The sequence below is a fragment of the Haliotis cracherodii genome, unplaced genomic scaffold (assembly GCF_022045235.1).
Source record: "Haliotis cracherodii isolate W230 unplaced genomic scaffold, xgHalCrac1.p SCAF_11, whole genome shotgun sequence".
NCBI classification, from domain to species: domain Eukaryota; kingdom Metazoa; phylum Mollusca; class Gastropoda; order Lepetellida; family Haliotidae; genus Haliotis; species Haliotis cracherodii.
This window is the reverse complement of record NW_027266266.1, coordinates 6,769,693-6,793,355: the sequence shown is the minus strand read 5'-3', so window position 1 is coordinate 6,793,355 and position 23,663 is coordinate 6,769,693. Positions and strand designations below refer to the sequence as shown.

General features: G+C 41.3%; 1 protein-coding gene across 1 annotated transcript; it reads left to right on the top strand.

Annotated features, from left to right (window-relative positions):
- Positions 1 to 936: 936 nt before the first annotated feature.
- LOC139456159 (uncharacterized) lies at positions 937 to 6,621 on the top strand. The gene has a single exon (XM_071237708.1). It carries the CDS (start codon positions 1,086 to 1,088, stop codon positions 2,466 to 2,468), a length of 1,383 nt encoding a protein of 460 aa, XP_071093809.1. The 5' UTR covers positions 937 to 1,085; the 3' UTR covers positions 2,469 to 6,621.
- The last annotated feature ends 17,042 nt before the right edge of the window (positions 6,622 to 23,663 follow it).

The following is a 23,663-nucleotide window of genomic DNA, read 5'->3' as shown; positions in this document are numbered from 1 at the left end:
ATTTGGCATCGTGGGCATCGATGAAATTGGGATCGAAATGTATCAACCAAGTCAGCGAGCCTGACCACCCGATCCTGTTAGTCGATTCTTACGGCAAGCATAGGATTTAACTTAACGAAATCAGTTTAACGTGAATATATTTTATGAATTTATTCATTCATGAAGACATTTATGGAACATGAACATACTTTATTGGAGAGGAAGCGTTATTTTCTTCATCAGAACGTAATAAGTTAAATTGGTAATACATATCTCTTGTTTTCTTGCTTTGTAAAAATTCAGTTTGTTTCTCTTGTTTTGTCTACCGCTGCACTCAGAAATACAACAGCTATTTGACGGCGGCCTGTAATAACCAAGTCACGATAATCCAATGATTGATACAATGAGCAGAGATCCAAGTCGCTGGGGTACGATGACACGCTATCAACTACGTCACCGAGCATGACCACCCGATCCAATTAATCGCCTCCTACCATAAGCATAGACTGCTGGAGCCCTATTCAACCTGAATCCACAGATGAATTTTAATTTCAGATAATCAGCTGTTTTTCTCAACTCACACGATGTCATATTCAGTTGAGATTTAGCATAATACGTTATGTAGCCTCATTTTCATGTGTCACTGACCATGACCACGTGACAATACGTCCTAATCCGATTAGTCAGGACAACTGACCCGAGTCCAGTCCTCCCCGATATTTACAACACGATGAACCAATCGGAAAGGGATAGCATGTAAACATCGTAATGTCCTTTCCCAACAACAAATATGTATTTTTACGAACGCCAGGTGAAACGTTGAAATGGGTTATTAAAATAGACTGCTTTAGAAAAATGACAGTCGAGTAAATTAGCAGCGCAGACGCGCGTACTAACTAAACCGGTTTGGCAAGAGACTCGAGCGAGAGTTGAATACTTAACGAGAGGCCGCCTGGTTGCCGCGACACTCGGCTGAGCTTCTGACTGTGTGTATTCATTGATTCAAACCATAGTTATTGAACTAGATCTGCAGTCACGCTTGTTACCGGCAGTCGAGGGAGAAGAAGAACACTGCGAATGCTGGCAGGACCAGTAGCTTAACCATCATGTCTGCTGTCCTTACCCAGAAGAAGGTCCTGTTTTGTGGGATTTGGAAGCCCAGTTCCAAAGCTTCCAATGACGCGCTGTTACGTCAAATTAGCTCCCAGTTTCTGGAGAAGAAGAGCCTGGTAGCGAACTATCAGCTGTGCGAGGACGGGCTGAGGTTACAAGTCATTCAAGAGAACGGACGGCAGGGGTCGAGGAAGTCGGAGAAAATACCCTTTACTGGGATTCAGGATATATGTGTCAATAGGTATAACTCTATATGCTTAATGACGATCTATGTGGATGCTCAAAGGAAGTCCAACTACTTAGTGTGTCGATGTGAGAGCGAGCGTGATGTGTCACAGATTGTGTTGACGTTCAGAGATCACAAGATATCCCTGGTTGGCGAGGGTTATAAAATAGACTTTGTGAAACCGCAGGGTACAAATTGGATGTTGATGCCCAAACAAGACAATGGTCAAATGAATGGTCACTCGGAGATGTCGTGCGATTCCGGGGATAATGTGGATGGTGGGAGGAGGCGGGAGGTTGTCAACGGGATGCAGAACGGTGTAGCTGGACCCGAGCATCATGTTAAGGTAGCGGTGGCTACAGAAACGTTCGAGCGTGAACCGTGCGAGATTGAAGGAAGGCCGGGGTTCAGTGTGGCGGTTCAAACCAACTTCGGGGAACTGGACAGTGACGGCGAGTCCATGATGTCATCCACGTCCTACCGCTCTCTAAAAGACGAACTCCTTTCCCTGTCTCAAGAAATTCGGGAGATTAAATTCCTGTTGGAAAAGACAACTGGCATAAGCGCGGCTGAATACTTTAAAAAAGACATAAATCCAAACAGACATGATCAACGGAAATATGTGTCCATACCCGTTGAAGAACAAGACCTACCTTCGCCAACGGACAGCGCCAATAGTGCCGACAAACGCGTCAATTTCAATATGCCGGACCATGACATCCGGAGTTTTGGTATCCAGACGGACAAGGGTCAGCGCAAGGGTTATTACACCAAACGCCCTGGACGCTCGGACGTGAGGGCTATCCATGTCCGTGGAAACGCGAGGCACAGGAGCAGCTCCAGTAGTTCCCTTCCAAGAAGTCCCGGAAGTATTGGACGTTCGGGGGGCAATGACGTTTTCGACGCGCCGTCTCAAGGACGTGCAGTGTACATCAGGGGTTCCGAGCAGCATGGGAAGTCAGGATATACCACGACAATTGAGAGACCTATAGAGGAGGTGTACAACGTGTATTCTAGAAACTTCCGCTATCCCAGAAAGAAGATTGTCGTAATGCCAACCGGCCATGCAACGATGCCTGCTTTACGGAGACCAAAAAGCGCATCGTATTCATCATCCATGAATGAATTTGAGGACACTCAAGCATTTTAGTGAATGAAGAACTGTGGAACTGCATTATGTCAAACGGGATATCTTGTGATATTGTCCTCTAGTTCCAGATGTGAGTTGGCAATTGGTGGCGCATCTGTGGGTTTTAAGGGTAAGGAAAACACATTGAAAACAGTTTGTAAAATGACTGATCATGTTTTGATTCATGTGAGGAAATTCTGGAGGATATGGAGCAGGATTTGGATCATTGTGCGGACCAGGATTTGGGTCAGGATGTGGATCAGGATGGATGTGTCATGATATTGTGTATAAAATTGTTATATATATCAACATATACGGTGCTCTTAACAATTAACATGTGCCTTCACAGCCTGACATTACGTTGTATAAATAGGCATCAGTGCTCAAGTTCTAAATCACTGAACTGCGAAACCCTTGACACAAATAGTGCCATATTAGGAACATATAGAACGCTTTGTACAGACGTAGGACGGGAAATTCGTACAACGTTGTACACGGAAGTTAACAAATATGTCATTCTGATGGTCTCCAATACGTGCGATTATTATGCACAGTGTGTAAAAAATACGCACAACTTTGTAAACAAATTATCGGCAACGTGTTCAGTGTGATACACCGATTGTCAGTAATATGTACATCGTTACAAACAGATTGAGTTATGTACAATTCTGCATTCTGATGGTCGGTAATAAGCACAAACTGCATGCACAGAGAGCTAGAAATATGTACAAGGCTACGAACAAATGTTTGGCAATATGTACAACGTAGATTACAAACAAATATTTGGCAATCTGTGAAACGTAATACACAGAATTTAGAAATGTTATAATTATACATACAGATTGCCAGTAATATGTACAACGCTACAGATAGGTGGAAAGCTTTATGAATCATTACAACGCTACATTCTGATAGTCAGAACATCATGACAAAGAGTTTAGGATACTGACAAGGTTACAACGATGCATACCGAGTGTTAGTAATATGTGCAATGCTGCAAACAGATTGTTGGACATGTGTACAACGTTGTACTTGTACGAAATATGTACAACGCTATACACTGATTGTGAGTAATATCTACAAGTTACAACAGATTGTCGGAATTGTGTATAACGTTGTACTTGTACGAAATATGTACAACGCTATACACTGATTGTGAGTAATATCGACAAGTTACAACAGATTGTCGGAATTGTGTATAACGTTGTACTTGTACGAAATATGTACAACGCTATACACTAATTGTGAACAATATCTACAAGCTACGACAGATTGTCGGAAATGTGTACAACGTTGTACTTGTACGAAATATGTACAACGCTATACACTAATTGTGAACAATATCTACAAGCTACGACAGATTGTCAGAAATGTGTACAACGTTATACGTGTAAGAAATATGTCTAACGCTATATACTGATTGTGAGCAATATCTACAAGCTACAACAGATTGCCGGAAATGTGTACAACGTTATACGTGTAAGAAATATGTACAACGCTATATACTAATTGTGAACAATATCTACAAGCTACATCAGATTGTCGGAAATGTGTATAACGTCACAGGTGTAAGAAATATGTACAACGGACGCCACATACTGATATACAACGTTTTTCATGTAACGGAAGAAAACGTATAACATTATACATACCCTGTACACATACATACCTTATACACATGGTGTAAAGAGATGTACATAATTAATCCCATAGAGCAAGAACTGTATACAACGTTATACATATTCAGTAAGGCGTAAATAAACGTTTTCACGTGTAGAAGAAACTCTAAGGTGTACGAAGACCTAAAAGTCTGGCATATGTTTCATGACATATTTGACTACTTTCACTTACCACGTGTCACACATCTAGCTTCTAAGCTGTTTCTCGCCAGTATATGAAATTTTACATGGAAATTCCGTGCAGCGGGATTATTGTGATACTATTTACATATGGACATGTTCAATTCAAGGATCCCTTGGAGTTACCTGCCCTTGGTGTGATACAGTCTCAAGTGAGGTTTTGTTATTGTTTTTTGTGCCATGATCGTAGGAGAAATACCTTAATGATCTATTGTTAAATATTTATTGCAAGTACGAATATTACCTTTACATCATTATATAAATGTACATGTGATATTGGCTTGATACCCCTCATGGATCTTTACTTAAATGATATAGATTCTAAAATGACAACTATTTACTTGTTTTGTGGTAAAGAAGTTAAATGTTTGACAAAGTTGTAATATGATGTGTTTGTTTTCGAAAAGATTAATTTATAATTCGTTTCGCATCAAGAAATAAGTGGATATTTTCTGAATCAACCAACGTTGCATTTAAACGTCAATTGCACATATTTATTCTGCATGTAGTGTGGCTTGCATTTCACTGTTGACGATATGTTGATAAACAACTGTTATTGATTTACACAAGGATTTGAAACACATGTACTGAAGTAAGTTATATGATAAAATCACCTCACGTAATATACTGAACAACAACAGTTCCTGTGACATTGAATAAGATTTAATGCAAAGTTATGTTCTTTACCAAATCTAAAACAATTTCGGTTGCCACAGAAAAAAGACTCCTGTGAGTGTTTAAATGGTTTAATTTGCCATACTGACATCAGAAAATGCGTGATTTCATTAAAAAAAACACATGAACATCCCAAAATGTCAATTTACAAATCAATAAGGTGTGTGTCCACCTCTGGTTGCGATGCAAGCAACACATCTTCGTCTCATGGAATGGACCAGGCGTCGCACAAAGTCCTGTGGGATAACTGTCCATATCTGCTGGAGCATGTTTCGAAGTTCCTGGAGTGTCTGTGGAACCCGTGGTTTACTTCGAAGGCGCCGATCCATACTAATCCCACATGTGCTCGATTGGTAAGAGATCAGGGGAGCGAGCCGGCCAGTGGATGACATTCACGTTGTTTTGTTGAAGAGAATCCTGAGCAAGTCGAGCAATATGAGGCCGGGCGTTGTCATGTTGAGATTTCCCTCTACCACTGTCAAACGGGTCCTCTGTCTTGCTGTAATCCCACCCCATACCATAACGCTTCCGCCACCGATCGACAATCCCTGCACATCTGAGGCGGCGACGTACGGTTTGTGATGATATTCGTCGAAGGCAAGGGATGCTTCTTGCAGTCACTGTTGCTGGCTGGAATCGATTTCGTAGGTGTGTTGTTCGAATCCAGGTGTCTTGTCGATTATTGGTTACGCGTGGCCTGCCACTCCGAGGATGGTCTCTGACTGCATTCGTCTATTGCCAACGTTGCTATAAACACCAACATGGTGTTTCTGTGGACGTTAAATTGTTTTGCAACATCACGTTGACTCGATCCAGCTTCAAACATACCAATGGCTCGCAGACGCTCATTTTCGTTCAGGCGTGGCATTTCGTAATGTTGAATAATTGCGTAATTTTGATGTTTTTCTGAGCGGTTGTTATCAGCACGATGCTAAACAATGCATATGGAATCCCGTTAACGCACATGTTTTTATACCCATCCTTGGGTATTGAAATGCATGGGGCTTGCATAAAAGTCAACTTTTGCATGGAATGCATGCTTTTCTGTAGCAGTTGCGTTTTTTGTGACTTGATTCCATACATGTACTACAATATATTGAAAACCAAACATTACTTGTTTGAAAAATACACTAAAATATTGGTGTCACGGGAACTTTTGTTGTTGAGTATATTTAACTTTAGTCAGAAATTCTCCACTTACTAATAATTATTAGGCAAACTAGTTATTATTGATATAAATCAAAAGAATCAGAATGGTATTTTATATTTACATGTTTTACACATTTACCAGGAGTATATGCATGTAAATATGTATTTAAGAATATCTTGTCATTCTACTGAGTTTGTAGTTTTGTGCCTGCCTTTGGCTATGTGCTTTCATAATATTGGCAGTACTGCAATATACTCATGGGAACTGGCCTTTACGAATAATAACAAAACAATATTCATGTTACCCAGCTTAAACGAAAAGTGAGTTTTGAAAAAGTCCAATATTGCTTTACCATGTCCACCATGAGGACAACCACCATTACTGTGCATGGTACGGACCTGAGGCATGATGGCTTATATATAGGCAGATCCCATGACTACTCATTTGTCAAAATGTACTATGATATTTTTATCAAGTGAAGAATAATAATATTTATCTCATTATTAATAACGTGTTCTGTTCTGTTTTCTTGGATTCATATATTCATATATTAAATTCGGAAATGTGTTGTTCTACGATACAGTTATCACCTGCATAGAACACGGTACTGCTTCTTAATACTATCGCCATCACAGCTCCACAGGTAACTATACTATTCAACGTTTGGTAGAGATAGTTTTTATCTTTCATTGATCGCACAGCTTATTCTCATAAGATGTAAAGTTTATATGTAAATAGAATGACATATCCCTATCAAAAGTTGAGTAGAATATATCACATTGATTGTATAAATTTGTAAGCTCCGTTTGGGAAAAGATTATAGATTTAAGGTATGTTTGATGAATATCATTATATTTTTAAATGTGAATATTATAAAGAAGTAAGACAATTATACATACCAAAGACTCTTATTGTACATCCATCTATGTTTAAACTTCAACAGATGTTTCATTGTAAAAATAATATCTTCTTGTAAAAATTATCAAAATATTTTAAAATAGTAATGGATACATTTAAATAACTATTAAAGCTGCCATCACTATTATACGTCACATCTCCTGTTAAACCTCAACATGCTACTTTTTATAGCCTTGGGCGTATTAAAGTTCTGTTATGGTACACTTTACGCAACAACCAGTAAATAAAACATACAAACACACCTCTGAAAACGTTATGCACTGGCATAGTTTCAAAGTGTTTTGAAGGAAAGTAAACTTCTAGTTGCTATCACATTCTCAAATGTTGGCGGCTATATACGTCTATATAAACAGACAGTGAGAAAATCTCTCACAAATGAAGAGGCTCCTCTTCAGATTTGTTGATAACTGTACGATAGTGCATAACTATTAACTATTTAATAAACAAAAGTCTATGATAAAAGTATACATATATAAAGAGAGATATTAAAGATGTACAGGCATGCTATCTTGCTTTAAAAATGTTCGGGATACAAAAATACATAGTAAAGGATGAAAAGGTTATTGATAGATGCAAATTAGAGAAACACAAATGATATTATCATAATGTATAAATATGTTTATATCCCAAATCTTCTGCGTAGCAATCTCTCATGGGTCAGATATATCTTTCTAAGTATTGACATACATACAATTATATATAATTCTCCTCAGAATCTGGAATTAACACAGGACTCCATAACACACACACCGCAGAGCAAGTATGTATACACATGCTGTTAATATGGAATATTGATAGCTGAATTTAAGTGAAAAAAATATCTTTCAAACAAAACTAAAGTGCATTAGATATGTTAGAACTGTGTTTTGAATGATGTAATTGCACCGATTATCTTCAAAGGCTCTGCTGTGTTTAAAGTGTGCACATTGATTTGTCCGTGATCAATGAACATGCATACATCATAATCTATAAGTTATGCCTAAACCTGATTTGAGTTTTTAGTTGTTGTTTTGTCTCGAAATGAACAAATTGAAAATGTCTTCAAAATATTTTCAAAGTATTTATTTATTTATTTATTTATTTATTTATTTATTTATTTATTTATTTATTTATTTATTTATTTATTTATTTATTTATTTATTTATTTATTTATTTATTTATTTATTTATTTATTTATTTATGTTCAGCGATGTAGAATTGCAACGTGTTCAGTGTTTGTGGGTTCGGGCGTACCGAAAGACGTGAAAAGATGTTACTTGTTATAAACACAAAATGCCTTTTAGAAAATGGTCAAATGTATCAAATGTTACAGTGGCAGTGTGGGTTCGAATCACGGACGGGACTTAATCCCAAAAAGTACGAGAATCTGTACTTTACTAAGAATGTGTTATACCAAACATAACATATGTTACATGGTACTTGTTGTTACTCTGCCTGGCGCTCCGCATTAGGGGGATAAAACAAGGACTGCTCGGCTCGGAGTCCACACATCTGATTCACCCGCCACAGTGTTATGTCTACAACAAAACTCACACACCTTGTACCGATGACTGCTACTATACGACGCATGTCATTAAACATAACGTATCTAGGAATATAAAAATATTGATTCAAAACGTCAGCGCCGGAGAATATAAGTCTTGAATATCTTCTATAGGGTGTGAAAGGCAAAATAGGCATGAACATGTATGAATGGATCACTGGTTAAGTACTGTTGTCATGTAACATTCACAAAATCACACCATTAGTGTGTTTCAGTAAAGTTTTATGTCACATGACACAGCGGGGAGTATTTCCATCTTCATCTTGAATTCCTTACGGGTTATCTTAAATTTCCATTTTTTAATATCTCAATATCCCTTAATATTTAACATATATACAGGGACATAATTAAAACAAGGAATAGCGTGCAGCTGAAATTTGTTTATTAAGTGGCTACTGTGTAACCCTTTCAAACATATATTATTTATGTTTATGAATTCCTAACTGGACTCATTATTCAAGAACGATGTTTTTTTAATGTGTAAAATACATTGAATAAAGGTCACAATGAGACGACAACAACCTAAACAAAAAAATTACTAATACAACATTAATCCTACATAACTCGATCCATATGAATAACATAAAAATGCCACTTCGTCAGGAGATATTATTTATTGAAACCACAGTAACAATTCTGAATAATAATCCGCCAAAATATTGTAGCTTGCACTCAACAAAATATAATGTCTCAACATCGTCGGTGTATTGTGACACGACCACACACAAATTACAGCTGTACATTACTTTCTGACAGATGTTTACAGCCTAGGTGTATCATAAACGCAGCTTTGAACAGCGTGTTACAAACTTAATGTCATAGGAACCAGTTCTGAGAAACTATCATGTTATTAGCTGTAGGCGATGGTTGAGGGAGGAATAAGTATAGGCTTACATGACATGAATATATATAATCACATGACATGAATATATATAATCACATGACATGAATATATATAATCACATGACATGAATATATATAATCACATGACATGAATATATATAATCACGGACCCAACTAATAGTATTTAAGTCAATGATATAAATCTTCACAAAGGGACATTATCATAGTTTTCTATATTTGTAATAAATGTCAAACAGATTTTACATGAATATATATTCATAATTGTAAGGCGTTTAAAAACTATTTTAAGATATGTATATAAAGAATATACCTTGTTTGCATTCAAAATTGAATGCTCAGCAGAATTTGAAATATAATGGTATGACGGGCGGCGTCTCATGGTCATAATAGAAATGATGTCAAAACTATAACACGTCATCGTGGAATTGACGTCATATGACTATATTTTAGTAATTTCTACCTCGGGTTAGTCAATCTGCTACATGTACTAAGACCCCTGCGTGTAATATAGCATAGAGCAACATCTACCAAATCACGTTGATATTGACACATACATGTGCTTCTACAGCATTGTCTACAAGGGCGTTGTACGTTTCATATGAGTGTGACATCATTATATGTCTGTACACAAGCATTTATTTATTCTGTCTGAACTTTTAATAATAAAAAAATAAAGTAAAATTTATCATATGATAATACATACTATATATCGTAACCTTCCAATAATTCTTAAAGTTTAACATAAAATTTCCTCCGTTTTTTACATAATTGGTTTTCTTGTATATTTTCATACACGATTAAATAATGTTATTATGTGGAATAGGATAACGCCTACATGTTCATGTAGTTTACATATGTCATAGATACTTGGATTATTACATACATAATTTATTAATATGATTTTATATAAGCAAGTGGATTGTTGATACATGTCTATAAATGAATGTTTTATCTGAGTTTTCGATCATAACTAAGAAAGATCTTAGTAACATTAAAATGATCATAAGGCATATTCCTATCATCTGTATGGTACGTTTCAAGTACAATGTATGACAAAGCAGACATGTATACTGCACATCCTTTCGTTTGAAATACAACCGCCTCCGTGGTCTAGAGGTAGAGCGTCCGCCCGGAGAGCGGAAGGTCCGGGGTTCGATCCCCGCCCGCGTCATACCAAAAGACGTTATAAAAATGGTACTTGTTGGTACCCTGTCTGGCGCTCGGTATTAAGGGGCTAAAACAAGGACTGGTCGGCTCGGAGTCAGTATACTGTGTCTGAGGTATTCATGTTAAACTGCGGCATGGTATCTCAGTGTGCTAGCACTATAAATCGGCATCAGTCCGGACTAGCACAAGCAGCCACACACGTGCATGCACCTCGCTATATAAGTGCAATAATCTTGGACGCGGCATTAAACCTCACATCACCTCTTTTGAAATACAGTTGGAGAAAGCAATGTTCCACCACATTCTTCTGTATGTCGTGTATGGAGAACCACGAACATATGGAATAATATTTAATATTTAACATATACTTTCTCGTAGTCGTTGTTTATCGTACAATAAAACACTGCCAGGAGAATAGTCCTACATGGTTTATGCTCCCTGCAGTGTTTTATTGTACAATAAACAACTACCGCTCGTCGTTTATTTTTTATATGCGATATCAACATTATGTACAGCCTCTTTAAGATGTCGATAACATGTACAAGCTTTAGAAATAGTAAGCTTAATTTTCATCATAATGACTCCTTGAATAGAATCCTACCTCGGCAATGTCGGACAAATCCAGTTTACGAATAGGTGGGTTAAGTTTGGCATTTCCCGCATATTCTCACAATCTTGACGTCGATTATCTGTACCTTTTCTCCTAATACAAATCAAATTGTCATATCTCTCCACTTTTGGATGCGATCTTTCCGCCACTGCACTTATCTGCGTACCCCAGCTACATCTATGTGCAACAATTTACTGGACACTTCCCTATAAAAATAACGTCGACCAATATATGACGTCATCAAGTTGTGAGCGCATAGTCAAATCTCCAGAAAAGAATGTCATGATCGTTTTATCGTGAAAAAAAACACTCTTCGTGCTTCATTAATCTTTGCGCTTTATGACGTATCTGTCTTATATTTACAATCAAATATCCGTACTACTGATACGTGATGGCGGTTTGGTGACAACACCAACTTCATCAACGTCTCCATGGTCTGATGTTACACTAACACAGCCAGGCAAAAACCTGCCACCAAGCATTAGTGTGTTTAACTAGCTTCAATGGACTTTTGGGTCTGACTATCGTTGAACCATGCTGGGATTCCAGGTTAGAATTGCCTCCTAACATCCTATACTGGTGGGAGAGACTTAATGGATGGGATGGTCAGGTCTGGTTGATTGCGTGTCATCGTACCCCGACGGCATCGTTGCTCACAATATCTATCACTTGTCTGTCTGGTGAAGATTATTGCACTTACATGCCGCAGTTTAACACGAATACCCCACTCAGGCACAGTACACTGAGACCGAGCCGACCAGTCCTTGCTTTAGCCCCTTAACGCCGAGCGCCAGACAGGGCAACAACAAGTACCATCTTTTAACGTCTTTAGGTATGACGCGTTAGGGAATTGAACTCGGACCTTCCGCTCTCCGGAGGTCGCTCTGCTAGACCACGGTAGCGGTCGTCAACAACAAACAACAAATATTATGTTTCAATATGTTCCCATGATAAGAATAGATGTTCTTTCCTTCAGTTTGACATTTAATATTTATTTTACAATGTACACAAGATGTATCAGGAAGTGCACGGACCGCTCTGTAAGATTCCATGATGAATATGAAAGGGAGCTACTAAACCTAATATTTTCATGTGTGTTTTGCCATATATTAACATGACCAAACAACACGCATGGCCCATTGAATACTCAGCATGTCTGTCTATATACATTTACACCCGGTGAACTAATTAATCCTATACAGGTTAACCCGATCTCGACTGCGTCTTGGCAACATTATGTGAGTGAGTGAGTTGGGTTTAACGCCGCTTTTAACAGGATTCCAGTTATATCGCGACCTGTCAGCTTAATGTGGGAGGAAAGCCCGAAGTGATGCAGATGTTAGACGTTTACCACTTCCGTGAAACCAAAGAGCACGGGTATGGTGCTGAGAAACTTAGAAACATAATCGGGGCGAACCGGGATTCGAACCCCACAATCATAGGTTTCTGGTGCGTCCAAGGGACGCAACTCTGCACAGCGAATCGCGGGGCTAAAGACGACTGGCCTATAACATTATGTACCAGCATGGTCACTGTGTCAGTTGGAAACGTTTACGTCTTGGGAGCCGTTATTCGCTGTGAAGAGTTGTGTCCCTTGGACGTGCCAGAAACCTATAATCGTGGGTTTGAATCCCGGTATGCTCTGATTATGTTTCTAGGTTTGTCAGCACGATACCCGTGCTCGTGGGTTTCACCAAACTGCTAAACATTTGAGACCTGCATCACTCTGTCCTCCCATATGAAGTAAACACGCCGTGCTATAACTGAAATACATTTCACAGTGGAGTTAAAGAAAACTCACTCAGGTGTGACACAGTAAGCTGTAAAATATTCAGGTCGTTATGTTATCGGAAATTCATTTACACACACGGAAACATTGTCAGCGATACAAAGAGGCAGGCATACATACTACGTGGTTTTTGTCAGACCTCGCAAAACACTAGACTCAATCGTCATGAATAATCTCGTATTGAACATCAAAGCTTTGCAAAAAATAACGCGGATCGAAATACAAACGCGCACATAAAATAAAATATAATTCATTCTAACGATTGCATTCATTATTATACAACAGATATGCAAAAAAGCAGACATGAATATTCATATCCTTGGTCTGAATGGAGAATTGCATGGTGGTTTGCGAGTTGACGCTGTCATCAAAGTATAGCACTACTAATTGGAAACCCAAGAAGCGGATTTATATCTATGAACTATGAACTACTGTAAAGGTCAAGTCTTGCGATCTTGGCCTTTGGAAACCAGGTAAAATGTCAATACAAGTATACGGAAATGTTTACTTTATTCATACGACGAGATGGCGAAAATGCGAGTACATAAGAGTGGCCCTTATAGTATTCAATAATTCATAGATAAAAAACCACCGCTTGTGGAGCTACGTTAACAATACACCATATCGTCCTGATCTAGCGCCCCCACACAGACTGTCACTGTATGATAATAATGTCAGGAGGCCGGTGTCCTGGTTATATGGTAGTGTTCCATGTCATTAAATATAAACGTTTGTTATAAATAGTCTCTTATAAATTATTATCTGAAAATAAAATCACTCAAGTTTTTCGTAAAATGAAAACGTCGGCAATATATACCATTTGTAAGTGATTTCCCATCTACAATGTTTCACTCTTTATAAGATAAAGCGAAAATGCAAATCTGTGATTGAATGAGTGAGTATGGTTTTACGCCACTTTTAGCAATATTCCTCCAACTTTCGCGGCGGAGGACACCAGAAATGGACTTTCACTGTACACTGTATTCGGCGTGACGAGCGTACGCTATAAACCACTGGGCTACCCCACCGCCCTCAACGTGGACATCAACAAAAATTCATGTGACGATCTACAACGTTCCGTGACATTCGTCACCACTCGCCCCTTTCCGTAACCTGCAAGAAGACTCGTCCCCCTATCCGCGTCCCCCTATACATACATACATGTGATGCACTTTTGTGGAACCCACGAGCACTGGCATGGTGCTACGGATCTAGAAACATTATCTGGACGAACCGGGAATCAAACCCACAATCATAGGTTTCTGATGCACGGGAACGTCCAAAAGAGGCAAACCAATACAGTTTTAAATGCTTATGATTGGTTGACTGTTGCATTACAATAGCAGCCAGGATCTTCAGGTAAATACGGAACATCATATCTGTATTCCCTAATATATTTCTCCCAGTATATCCTACTCAAAAGAAGTTAAACAACACCTATTCTATCATATTGATTACAGTTACATGCTCTTACAGATTAATTATAGTATTATGAAATAATTTGGTGATCCTTAACTTGTTTTGAGTAGTATATATGTATTGTCTAGTGATGTAGCCACAAGTGTATTGGTGTAGTTATATAATTTCGACGGAATCATGCATCAAGTAAGATTCCCCCCTCCGTGAAGTCTGCGCGAGATTGTAACTAGAGCAGCCTAAAAGATTCAAAAGGAACATGGACCGTTAAATGAGCCAGCCGCTCATAGCGCTGACATAGCCTATTTCCAAGTTCAACGCTTGGTTTGGTTCGTCTAAATTCTAAACGACATCGGTGTTTTTAAAACCGGTTCTCTTCTTCAAGATTTTTTTTTCAAGTCTTATGTGCAAGAACATCCTTCAGGGCAGTCGCGTGTTGTCATGCGTGTGTCGGCATGTTTGTGAGTGTGAGTGAGTGAGTTGGGTTAAACGCCGCTTGTAACATTATTCCAGTTACATCAAGGTGTGTCAGCTTAATGTGGGAGGAAAGCCCGAGGTGATGCAGGTCTCAGACGTTTACCACTTTGGTGAAACCCACGAGCACGGGTATGGTGCTGACAAACCTAGAAACATAATCGGGGCGAACCGGGATTCAAACCCACAATCATAGGTTTCTGGCGTGCCCAAGGGACGCAATTCTGCACAGCGAATTGCGGTGCCTCAGACGACTGGGCCACCCGTGCCCCACTTTCCTACAAGAACATCCTTCAGGGTAGCCGAGTGTTGTCATACGTGTGTCGATATGTTTGTCGACGTCTACTTGTGAGTGTGTAGTTCATCAGTAACAAGGTTTGACTGACAACCTCTAAGCCTCACAGAGAATGAATTGTGTAATATTGAAATATGTTGTTTTGGAGATTACATGGTGTCACAGAGGTGTATCCATAAAAGACAAAATCGCTCCAGGTTCGTCATATCTCGCGAGACTTTACGGCTTTTGAAGGAGACGCAGCTGATTTTGGTGAGTGATTTGTAACCATGGATGTCTTGGGTTCACATAATGGACAATTAAATGGATTTATTGATATGTTGATAGATGTAGAAATGGGAACATGGAAGGTTCAGTTGTTGATAGAATCAATTGATATATAGATAATTGATGCATGTTAGTCGACATGCCATAGATGAAGGAAAATACGATGAATAACGAGGAAAACGATGTATGTTCAAATAAAACATGACTGTCAGCATCTATGGAGATCCTCAAATTACAAACATGTGCATACCACAATCACCTTGTATCTCATCATGTCACAGCCCACAGCTATAACACATCTCTAATACCTGCTACCTGTGTTTATTTCTGTCTGGCTCCCGGCTTTACATTTAGCACTTACATACCCCTACATACCACGACATACCCCTACATACGACGGCATACCCCTACATACGACGGCATACCCCTACATACGACGGCATACCCCTACATACCCCTACATACCACGACATACCCCTACATACCACGGCATACCCCTACATACCACGACATACCCCTACATACCACGGCATACCCTTACATACGACGGCATACCCCAACATACCACGGCATGCCCATACATACCACGGCATATCCCTACATACCACGACATACCCCTACTTACCACGACATAACCCTACATACCACGACATACCCCTACATACCACGGCATACCCCTCCATACCACGACATACCACAACATACCCCTACATACCACGACATCGGGTACATACCCCTACATACCACGACATACCCCTATATACCACGACATACCCCTACATACCACGACATACCACGGCATACCCTTACATACGACGGCATACCCCTACATACCACGACATACCCCTACATCCCACGACATACCCCTACATACCACGACATACCACGGCATACCCTTACATACCACGGCATGCCCATACATACCACGGCATATCCCTACATACCACGACATACCCCTATATACCACGACATACCCCTACATACCCCTACATCCCACGACATACCCCTACATCCCACGACATACCCCTACATCCCACGACATACCCCTACATACCACGACATACCCCTACATACCACGACATACCCCTATATACCACGACATACCCCTACATACCATGACATACCCCTACATACCACGACATACCCCTACATACCACGGCATACCCCTACATACCACGACATACCACAACATACCCCTACATACCACGACATCGGGTACATACCCCTACATACCACGACATACCCCTATATACCACGACATACCCCTACATACCACGACATACCACGGCATACCCTTACATACGACGGCATACCCCTACATACCACGACATACCCCTACATCCCACGACATACCCCTACATACCACGACATACCACGGCATACCCTTACATACCACGGCATGCCCATACATACCACGGCATATCCCTACATACCACGACATACCCCTATATACCACGACATACCCCTACATACCCCTACATCCCACGACATACCCCTACATACCACGACATACCCCTACATCCCACGACATACCCCTACATACCACGACATACCCCTACATCCCACGACATACCCCTACATACCACGACATACCCCTATATACCACGACATACCCCTATATACCACGACATACCCCTACATACCACGACATACCACGACATACCACGACATACCCCTACATCCCACGACATACCCCTATATACCACGACATACCCCTACATACCACGACATACCCCTACATACCACGACATACCCCTATATACCCCTACATCCCACGACATACCCCTACATCCCACGACATACCCCTATATACCACGACATACCCCTACATACCCCTACATCCCACGACATACCCCTACATACCACGACATACCCCTACATACCACGACATACCCCTATATACCACGACATACCCCTACATACCACGGCATACCCCTACACACCACGACATACCCCTACATAACACGACATACCCCTATATACCACGACATACCCCTATATACCACGACATACCCCTACATACCACGACATACCCCTACATCCCACGACATACCCCTATATACCACGACATACCCCTATATACCAGGACATACCCCTACATACCACGACATACCCCTATATACCACGACATACCCCTACATACCACGGCATACCCCTACATACCACGGCATACCCCTACATACCACGGCATACCCCTACATACCACGGCATACCCCTACATAACACGACATACCCCTACATAACACAACATACCCCTACATAACACGACATACCCCTACATAACACGACATACCCCTACATAACACGTCATACCCCTACATACCACGACATACCCCTACATACCACGGCATCGGGTACATATTGCATCAGTATACTGTAATGTGCCCTAGATTACACCATTATGTGTGCTTGGGGCGGGTTGGGTGTCAACAAGCCATTCTGTCGCAATAAAATACAAACTGGAGACATTTTGGACTTGCAACAAATACTTCTCCCCCACGTGTATACACAGAGGCGTGGCTATTCCCGAAATTGTCCTTTCTTCTGTATCTTTCATTTCATTCATCAATTTCACGCTTTGGCGATCTTTCTCTCTGCTACGGCGTGGCATACAACACCCAGTCTGCTATTTCTGTCTACGTTTAGACCTTTTATTCCTTTAGTTGAAAGCATCTCCCACACCACGAAAGCTTCAGATTTGTGGGGGCGTTTAATATGGCTGACACAGACCGTTGGCGTAGCCGAAACCTTTCAATCACGTTCATAGTCTGTTAAAAACATGAAATAGTCAGTCACCCGACATTGAAATTAGCCAGGGCAAAGGTCACTGCATTTAAGGCGCACCATAAAGGAACATTTGAGTGCTTACAAGATGTAGGCATGTCAGACGTGGATTGTGTTATAATGGGGAATATGCTTGTGAGCATAGTTCAAAAACACATAATGACATGGTGTATACTTCTATCATATTTGGTATCCCTTATGAACACGTATTGTCCGTACATGTAGCGTGTATGCTTAAATAATGTGGTTATTTTGTTGTTCAGAACGGGATCTGCTTTGGATCGGCAATTAATTCTTCGAGGAGGTTTGAGTTTGTTCTCCCTAGAGATTCTGTGTCAAAATGATCTGTTTTGTGTGCGTGTCAACAATGCTTAATCAGAGTTGTCTTCTTATACAGAGGCGAAGTGGTAAAATAATTGACACCTCACTGCGGGTTTCGTTTCTCCAAACGGGACAATGGTGGCGCAAACAAATAAATCCAGCTCACTCAACGGTATTCTTAAAACACCTGACCCGAGAAGATCCGGGAAGAGAATAAGTCGGCAACCCATGCGTGCCGTTAGAGGTGACTATGTTTGTCGACATAGTTAAAGTCGGCAGGTAATGGCATATTCACATTGGTATTGGAACATGTTTAAAGATTCAAAACAATATGTTACCCGCGAAGATCCGTGTTAGAATAGGTCTTCAGCCCATGCTTGCCGTGAAAGGCGACTATGCTTGTCGTAAGAAGCGATTAATGGGATCGGGTGGTCAGGCTCGCTGAGTTGGTTGATGAATGTCACCGTATCCCAATTGCGTAGATTGATGTTCATGATGTCAATCACTGAATTGCCTGGTCCAGGCTCAATTATTTACAGAGCGTCGTTTTGTAGCTGGAATATTGCTGTGTTCGGTGTTAAACATTAAACAAACAAACAAACTTAAACACTTCACTGGTCAAGTCGATCCCAACACACCCAGTGATGTCCATAGAAACATCTGTTTGGCTCAAATACAGTAATGGTGATTGGATATCGAGCTGGGACCAATCGCGAAACCATTGCACAGTGTCGGTATTCAGTGTTCTCCTTCGTCGGCCATCTTCGTCATTATGTCACCTCGTTACGATGAATAGTATATATTATTGATTTGCTGCAAGCATCCCCACTGTTCGGGGGATGAGGAAGCAATATCCAGTGCGAGTAATGTCACGGGGATATTGCATCATTTCACAGCACAGGAGATGCATTATGTAAAGCTTGGCGGCAATGTATGAAGGGTGTGATCTCGGTTATGTCACGTTGTCCCAAGCAATGAAAGCAACAGCAAGTCATTTTCAATAAGGGGCGGACGGGTAGCCTAGTGGTTAAAGCGTTCGCTCATCACGCCGAAGACCCGGGTTCGATTCCCAACATGGGTACAATGTGTGAAGCCCATTTCTGGTGTCTCCCGCCGTGATATTGCTGTAATATTGCTAAAAGCGGCGTAAAATCATACTCACTCACTCACTCTGGTGTCCCCCGCCGTGATATTGCTGGAATATTGCTAGAAGCGGCGTAAAACCATACTCACTCTCTGACTCACTCATTTTCAATAACGCCATATACATGTATATAACATCTACCCATGCTTACTTACAACAATAATAAATTATCAAACAAAATGAATAAATGTTAACATTTATTTCGCTTGCATCATGTTTTTATCAACAGAAAGAATATAAATTTAGCAACACACTAAAGGTATTAAAGAACAACTAACAGCCTGAACAGACCAGAACGTCTTTCTTAACCATGAAGGTTAAATTGAAATAGAAATTAACAATTCATTGGTTGTTGTTTTTTTTATTGACACACATCAGCGCGTTGCATTCCCCCAGCAACTCTGCTCATGTGTGAGTGAGTGGGTATGGTTTAACGCCGCTTTTAGCAATATTTCAGCAATATCACAGCAGGTGAGACCAGAAATGGGCTTAATATCGAACCCGGGTTTTCGGCGTGACGAGCCAACGTTGTAACTACTAGGCTACCCGGACGCCCCACTCTGTTCATGAGGACATACGAGTAACTGTTGGCTCATGAATAAGCAAAGATGTCTTAAGTTCATATGAGGTTTCATTTCAACTTCACCCTTCACCGTTCACCCTGCCCCCCACATAATCGTGGGGTATTCGGAGTGACAAAAACAAGATTGTTTCGCGAATGATGACTTCAACTTTCTGACAGTCAGCTTTCCGAGTATGTCGAGCAAGATTCCAGCAATCCAGCCTGGTGTCAACATTTCACAACGTTTGAGCTACATTCGAGCATGCTCTTTCTACGAAGATTTCACAGAGAGTCATACGGCACTTGTTCAAAAGTGTTTGATCTGTGTTACAATGGTCAATGCCTTACGAGAAAAGGTTTCAAAAGATTGTATGGCAAGCATGGAAAGACATTTCCAAATTTGACGAAACTGACAAAAAATATGACGAATGATATTCCCTTTTTAGCCTAATATGTTGCAAGCCTTATTTAGGTGAACACTTGACTTGCCTGTGTATGTGTTTGTGACGGGTGGCACTTGTAGGGCAGGATACGCTGACCTTTTCGTGAATACCTGGTTTTATCACTATTTTCACATTGATTCCTAAACACATGCTCATGATACAGTTGGAATCGTACAACATATTCTTCCTTTAGCAGAGATTTCTTATGAATATGGAACGGATTTTATCGGTTATGTTTCTAGAACGCGTTGTGCGTCTTTTTTGTCAGACACATGTCTGTTATCACCCCAAAGCGAATGAATACCGAATTTGATGAGATGTTAACGTAAATGCAGAACATTCTAGCTTAAAAGTTTGAATACTTCCCAGGCAGCTAGGAATGTACTGTGTGTACACACATGTCTGAGCTATTGTGTGTGCGTGTGCGTGTGTGTGTGCGTGTGCGTGAGCGTGCATGTATGTGTGTGTGTGTGTGTGTGTGCGTGCGTGCGCGTACGTGTGTGTGCGTGTGTGTGTGTGCAGGTGTGTGTGCGAGTGTATGTGCGCGTGTGCGTGCGTGTGTGTACGTGTGTGTGTGTGCGTGCGTGTGCGTACGTGTGCGTGTGTGTGTGCGTGTGTGTGTGTGCAGGTGTGTGTGCGAGTGTATGTGCGCGTGTGCGTGTGCGTGTGCGTGCGTGTGTGTACGTGTGTGTGTGTGCGTGCGCGTGTGTGTGCGTGTGGGTGTGCGCGTGTGGGTGTGTGCGTGTGGGTGTGCGTGCGTGCGTGCGTGTGTGTGTGCGTGCGTGCGTGTGTGTGTGTGTGCGTGTGTGTGTGCGTGTGCGTGTGTGTGTGTGCGTGTGTGTGCGTTAGGCGTGTGTGTGTGTGTGTGTGTGTGTGTGTGTGCAGACAGGAGATGATAGAGGAGATACAGACAGGTGACAGCTCTGGGAATCTTTGTACACATCTCGATATACTCCAAATGAGACAGGTGTAAGAGCCACCAGCCACTATTTAGGACACTGTTGCACCACGGTGCAAGGCAAGTGAAGAAATATTCTTGAAACGTGTTTCTCCATTCTGGGTGGTTCATATTCTTAAAACAGTGTTACGCCGCTTACATAAGCGTAAGAGTTACCTCTTTGGTTGAAGCTACGTGTACGGGTTTGGGTTTCGCGATGACAAAACTCATAATCCATTCGCTTCCGAGATTTAAACTAACGATCAGTGGATCCTGGAATGGCTTGGGGACACAACTCTGCACAGCAAATAATTGTACCCCGGTAAGACCCGGGTTCATGCTGTGACCAGTGGATGAACTTTGTTGGTATCTTTCACAATCTTTTCGGAATCCTTATTTACATCATGACAGTTATGTCAGCCGTACATCGCATTGCACGTCCTAGGTGCTGGTTGTTCCTTCCCGTCTGGTGGTAGGACACCTCCTTGTGTCAGCCTACGGAATAGCGTATAGTTACCGTATAATTGCATAATGTTGACTGTGTGTGTCATAGATTTCAACGAAGGGCTGGTTGTCATGATTGTTATTGAGGGGGTCGCGTTCTATGTCATGTTATGATTGTTATGACAGGATTGTCATGTATTTTCTCAGAATTGTAATTCAAGGGGTTCGAATAATCTGTCATAATTCTAATTCAAAGGGTTCGTGTAATCTGACATAATTTTAATGCAAGGCGTTCGAGTAATCTGTCATAATTCTAATTCAAAGGGTTCGCGTAATCTGACATAATTATAATTCAAGGCGTTCGTGTAATCTGTCATAATTTCAATTCAAGGGGTTCGAGTAATCTGTCATAATTCTAATTCAAAGGGTTCGTATAATCTGACATAATTTTAATTCAAGGGGGTCGTGTAATCTGACATAATTTTAATTCAAGAGGTTCTGTAATAATTGTAATTGAAGGAATGTACGTATTCCGTCATGATTGTTATTTAACAGATGTTTCTTCTGGCGCGACCACCATGGAGCCCGCACAACACACAGTTCAACAGCTGTCAAGATTCTCGTCAATGTATCACCAAGACGAAGCCGTAATTCTAGTACACGCATCAAGTCACATCTGTAGGTATTACGTTCCCCAAATGCAACTTCGAGATAGGCATTCCAGTGTCTCAACACCCGGTCCCTGTCCACGCATGGTCCATGAACCATGCCTACATGCACACCACCCGGTCCCTGTCCACGCATGGTCCATGAACCATGCCTACATGCACACCACCCGGTCCCTGTCCATGCATGGTCCATGAACCATGCCTACATGCACACCACCCGGTCCCTGTCCACGCATGGTCCATGAACCATGCCTACATGCACACACCCGGTCCCTGTCCATGCATGGTCCATGAACCATGCCTACATGCACACCACCCGGTCCCTGTCCATGCATGGTCCATGAACCATGCCTACATGCACACCACCCGGTCCCTGTACATGCATGGTCCATGAACCATGCCTACATGCACACCACCCGGTCCCAGTCCATGCATGGTCCATGAACCATGCCTACATGCACACCATCCGGTCCCTGTCCATGCATGGTCCATGAACCATGCCTACATGCACACCACCCAGTCCCTGTCCATGCATGGTCCATGAGCCATGCCTACATGCACACCACCCAGTCCCTGTCCATGCATGGTCCATGAACCATGCCTACATGCACACCACCCGGTCCCTGTCCATGCATGGTCCATGAACCATGCCTACATGCACACCACCCAGTCCCTGTCCATGCATGGTCCATGAACCATGCCTACATGCACACCACCCGGTCCTTGTCCACGCATGGTCCATGAGCCATGCCTACATGCACACCACCCGGTCCCTGTCCATGCATGGTCCATGAACCATGCCTACATGCACACCACCCGGTCCTTGTCCACGCATGGTCCATGAACCATGCCTACATGCACACCATCCGGTCCCTGTCCATGCATG

Bases quoted from the DNA above. Each gene is read 5' to 3' on its own strand.
- LOC139456159 (XM_071237708.1), top strand. From the start codon at position 1,086: ATGTCTGCTGTCCTTACCCAGAAGAAGGTCCTGTTTTGTGGGATTTGG.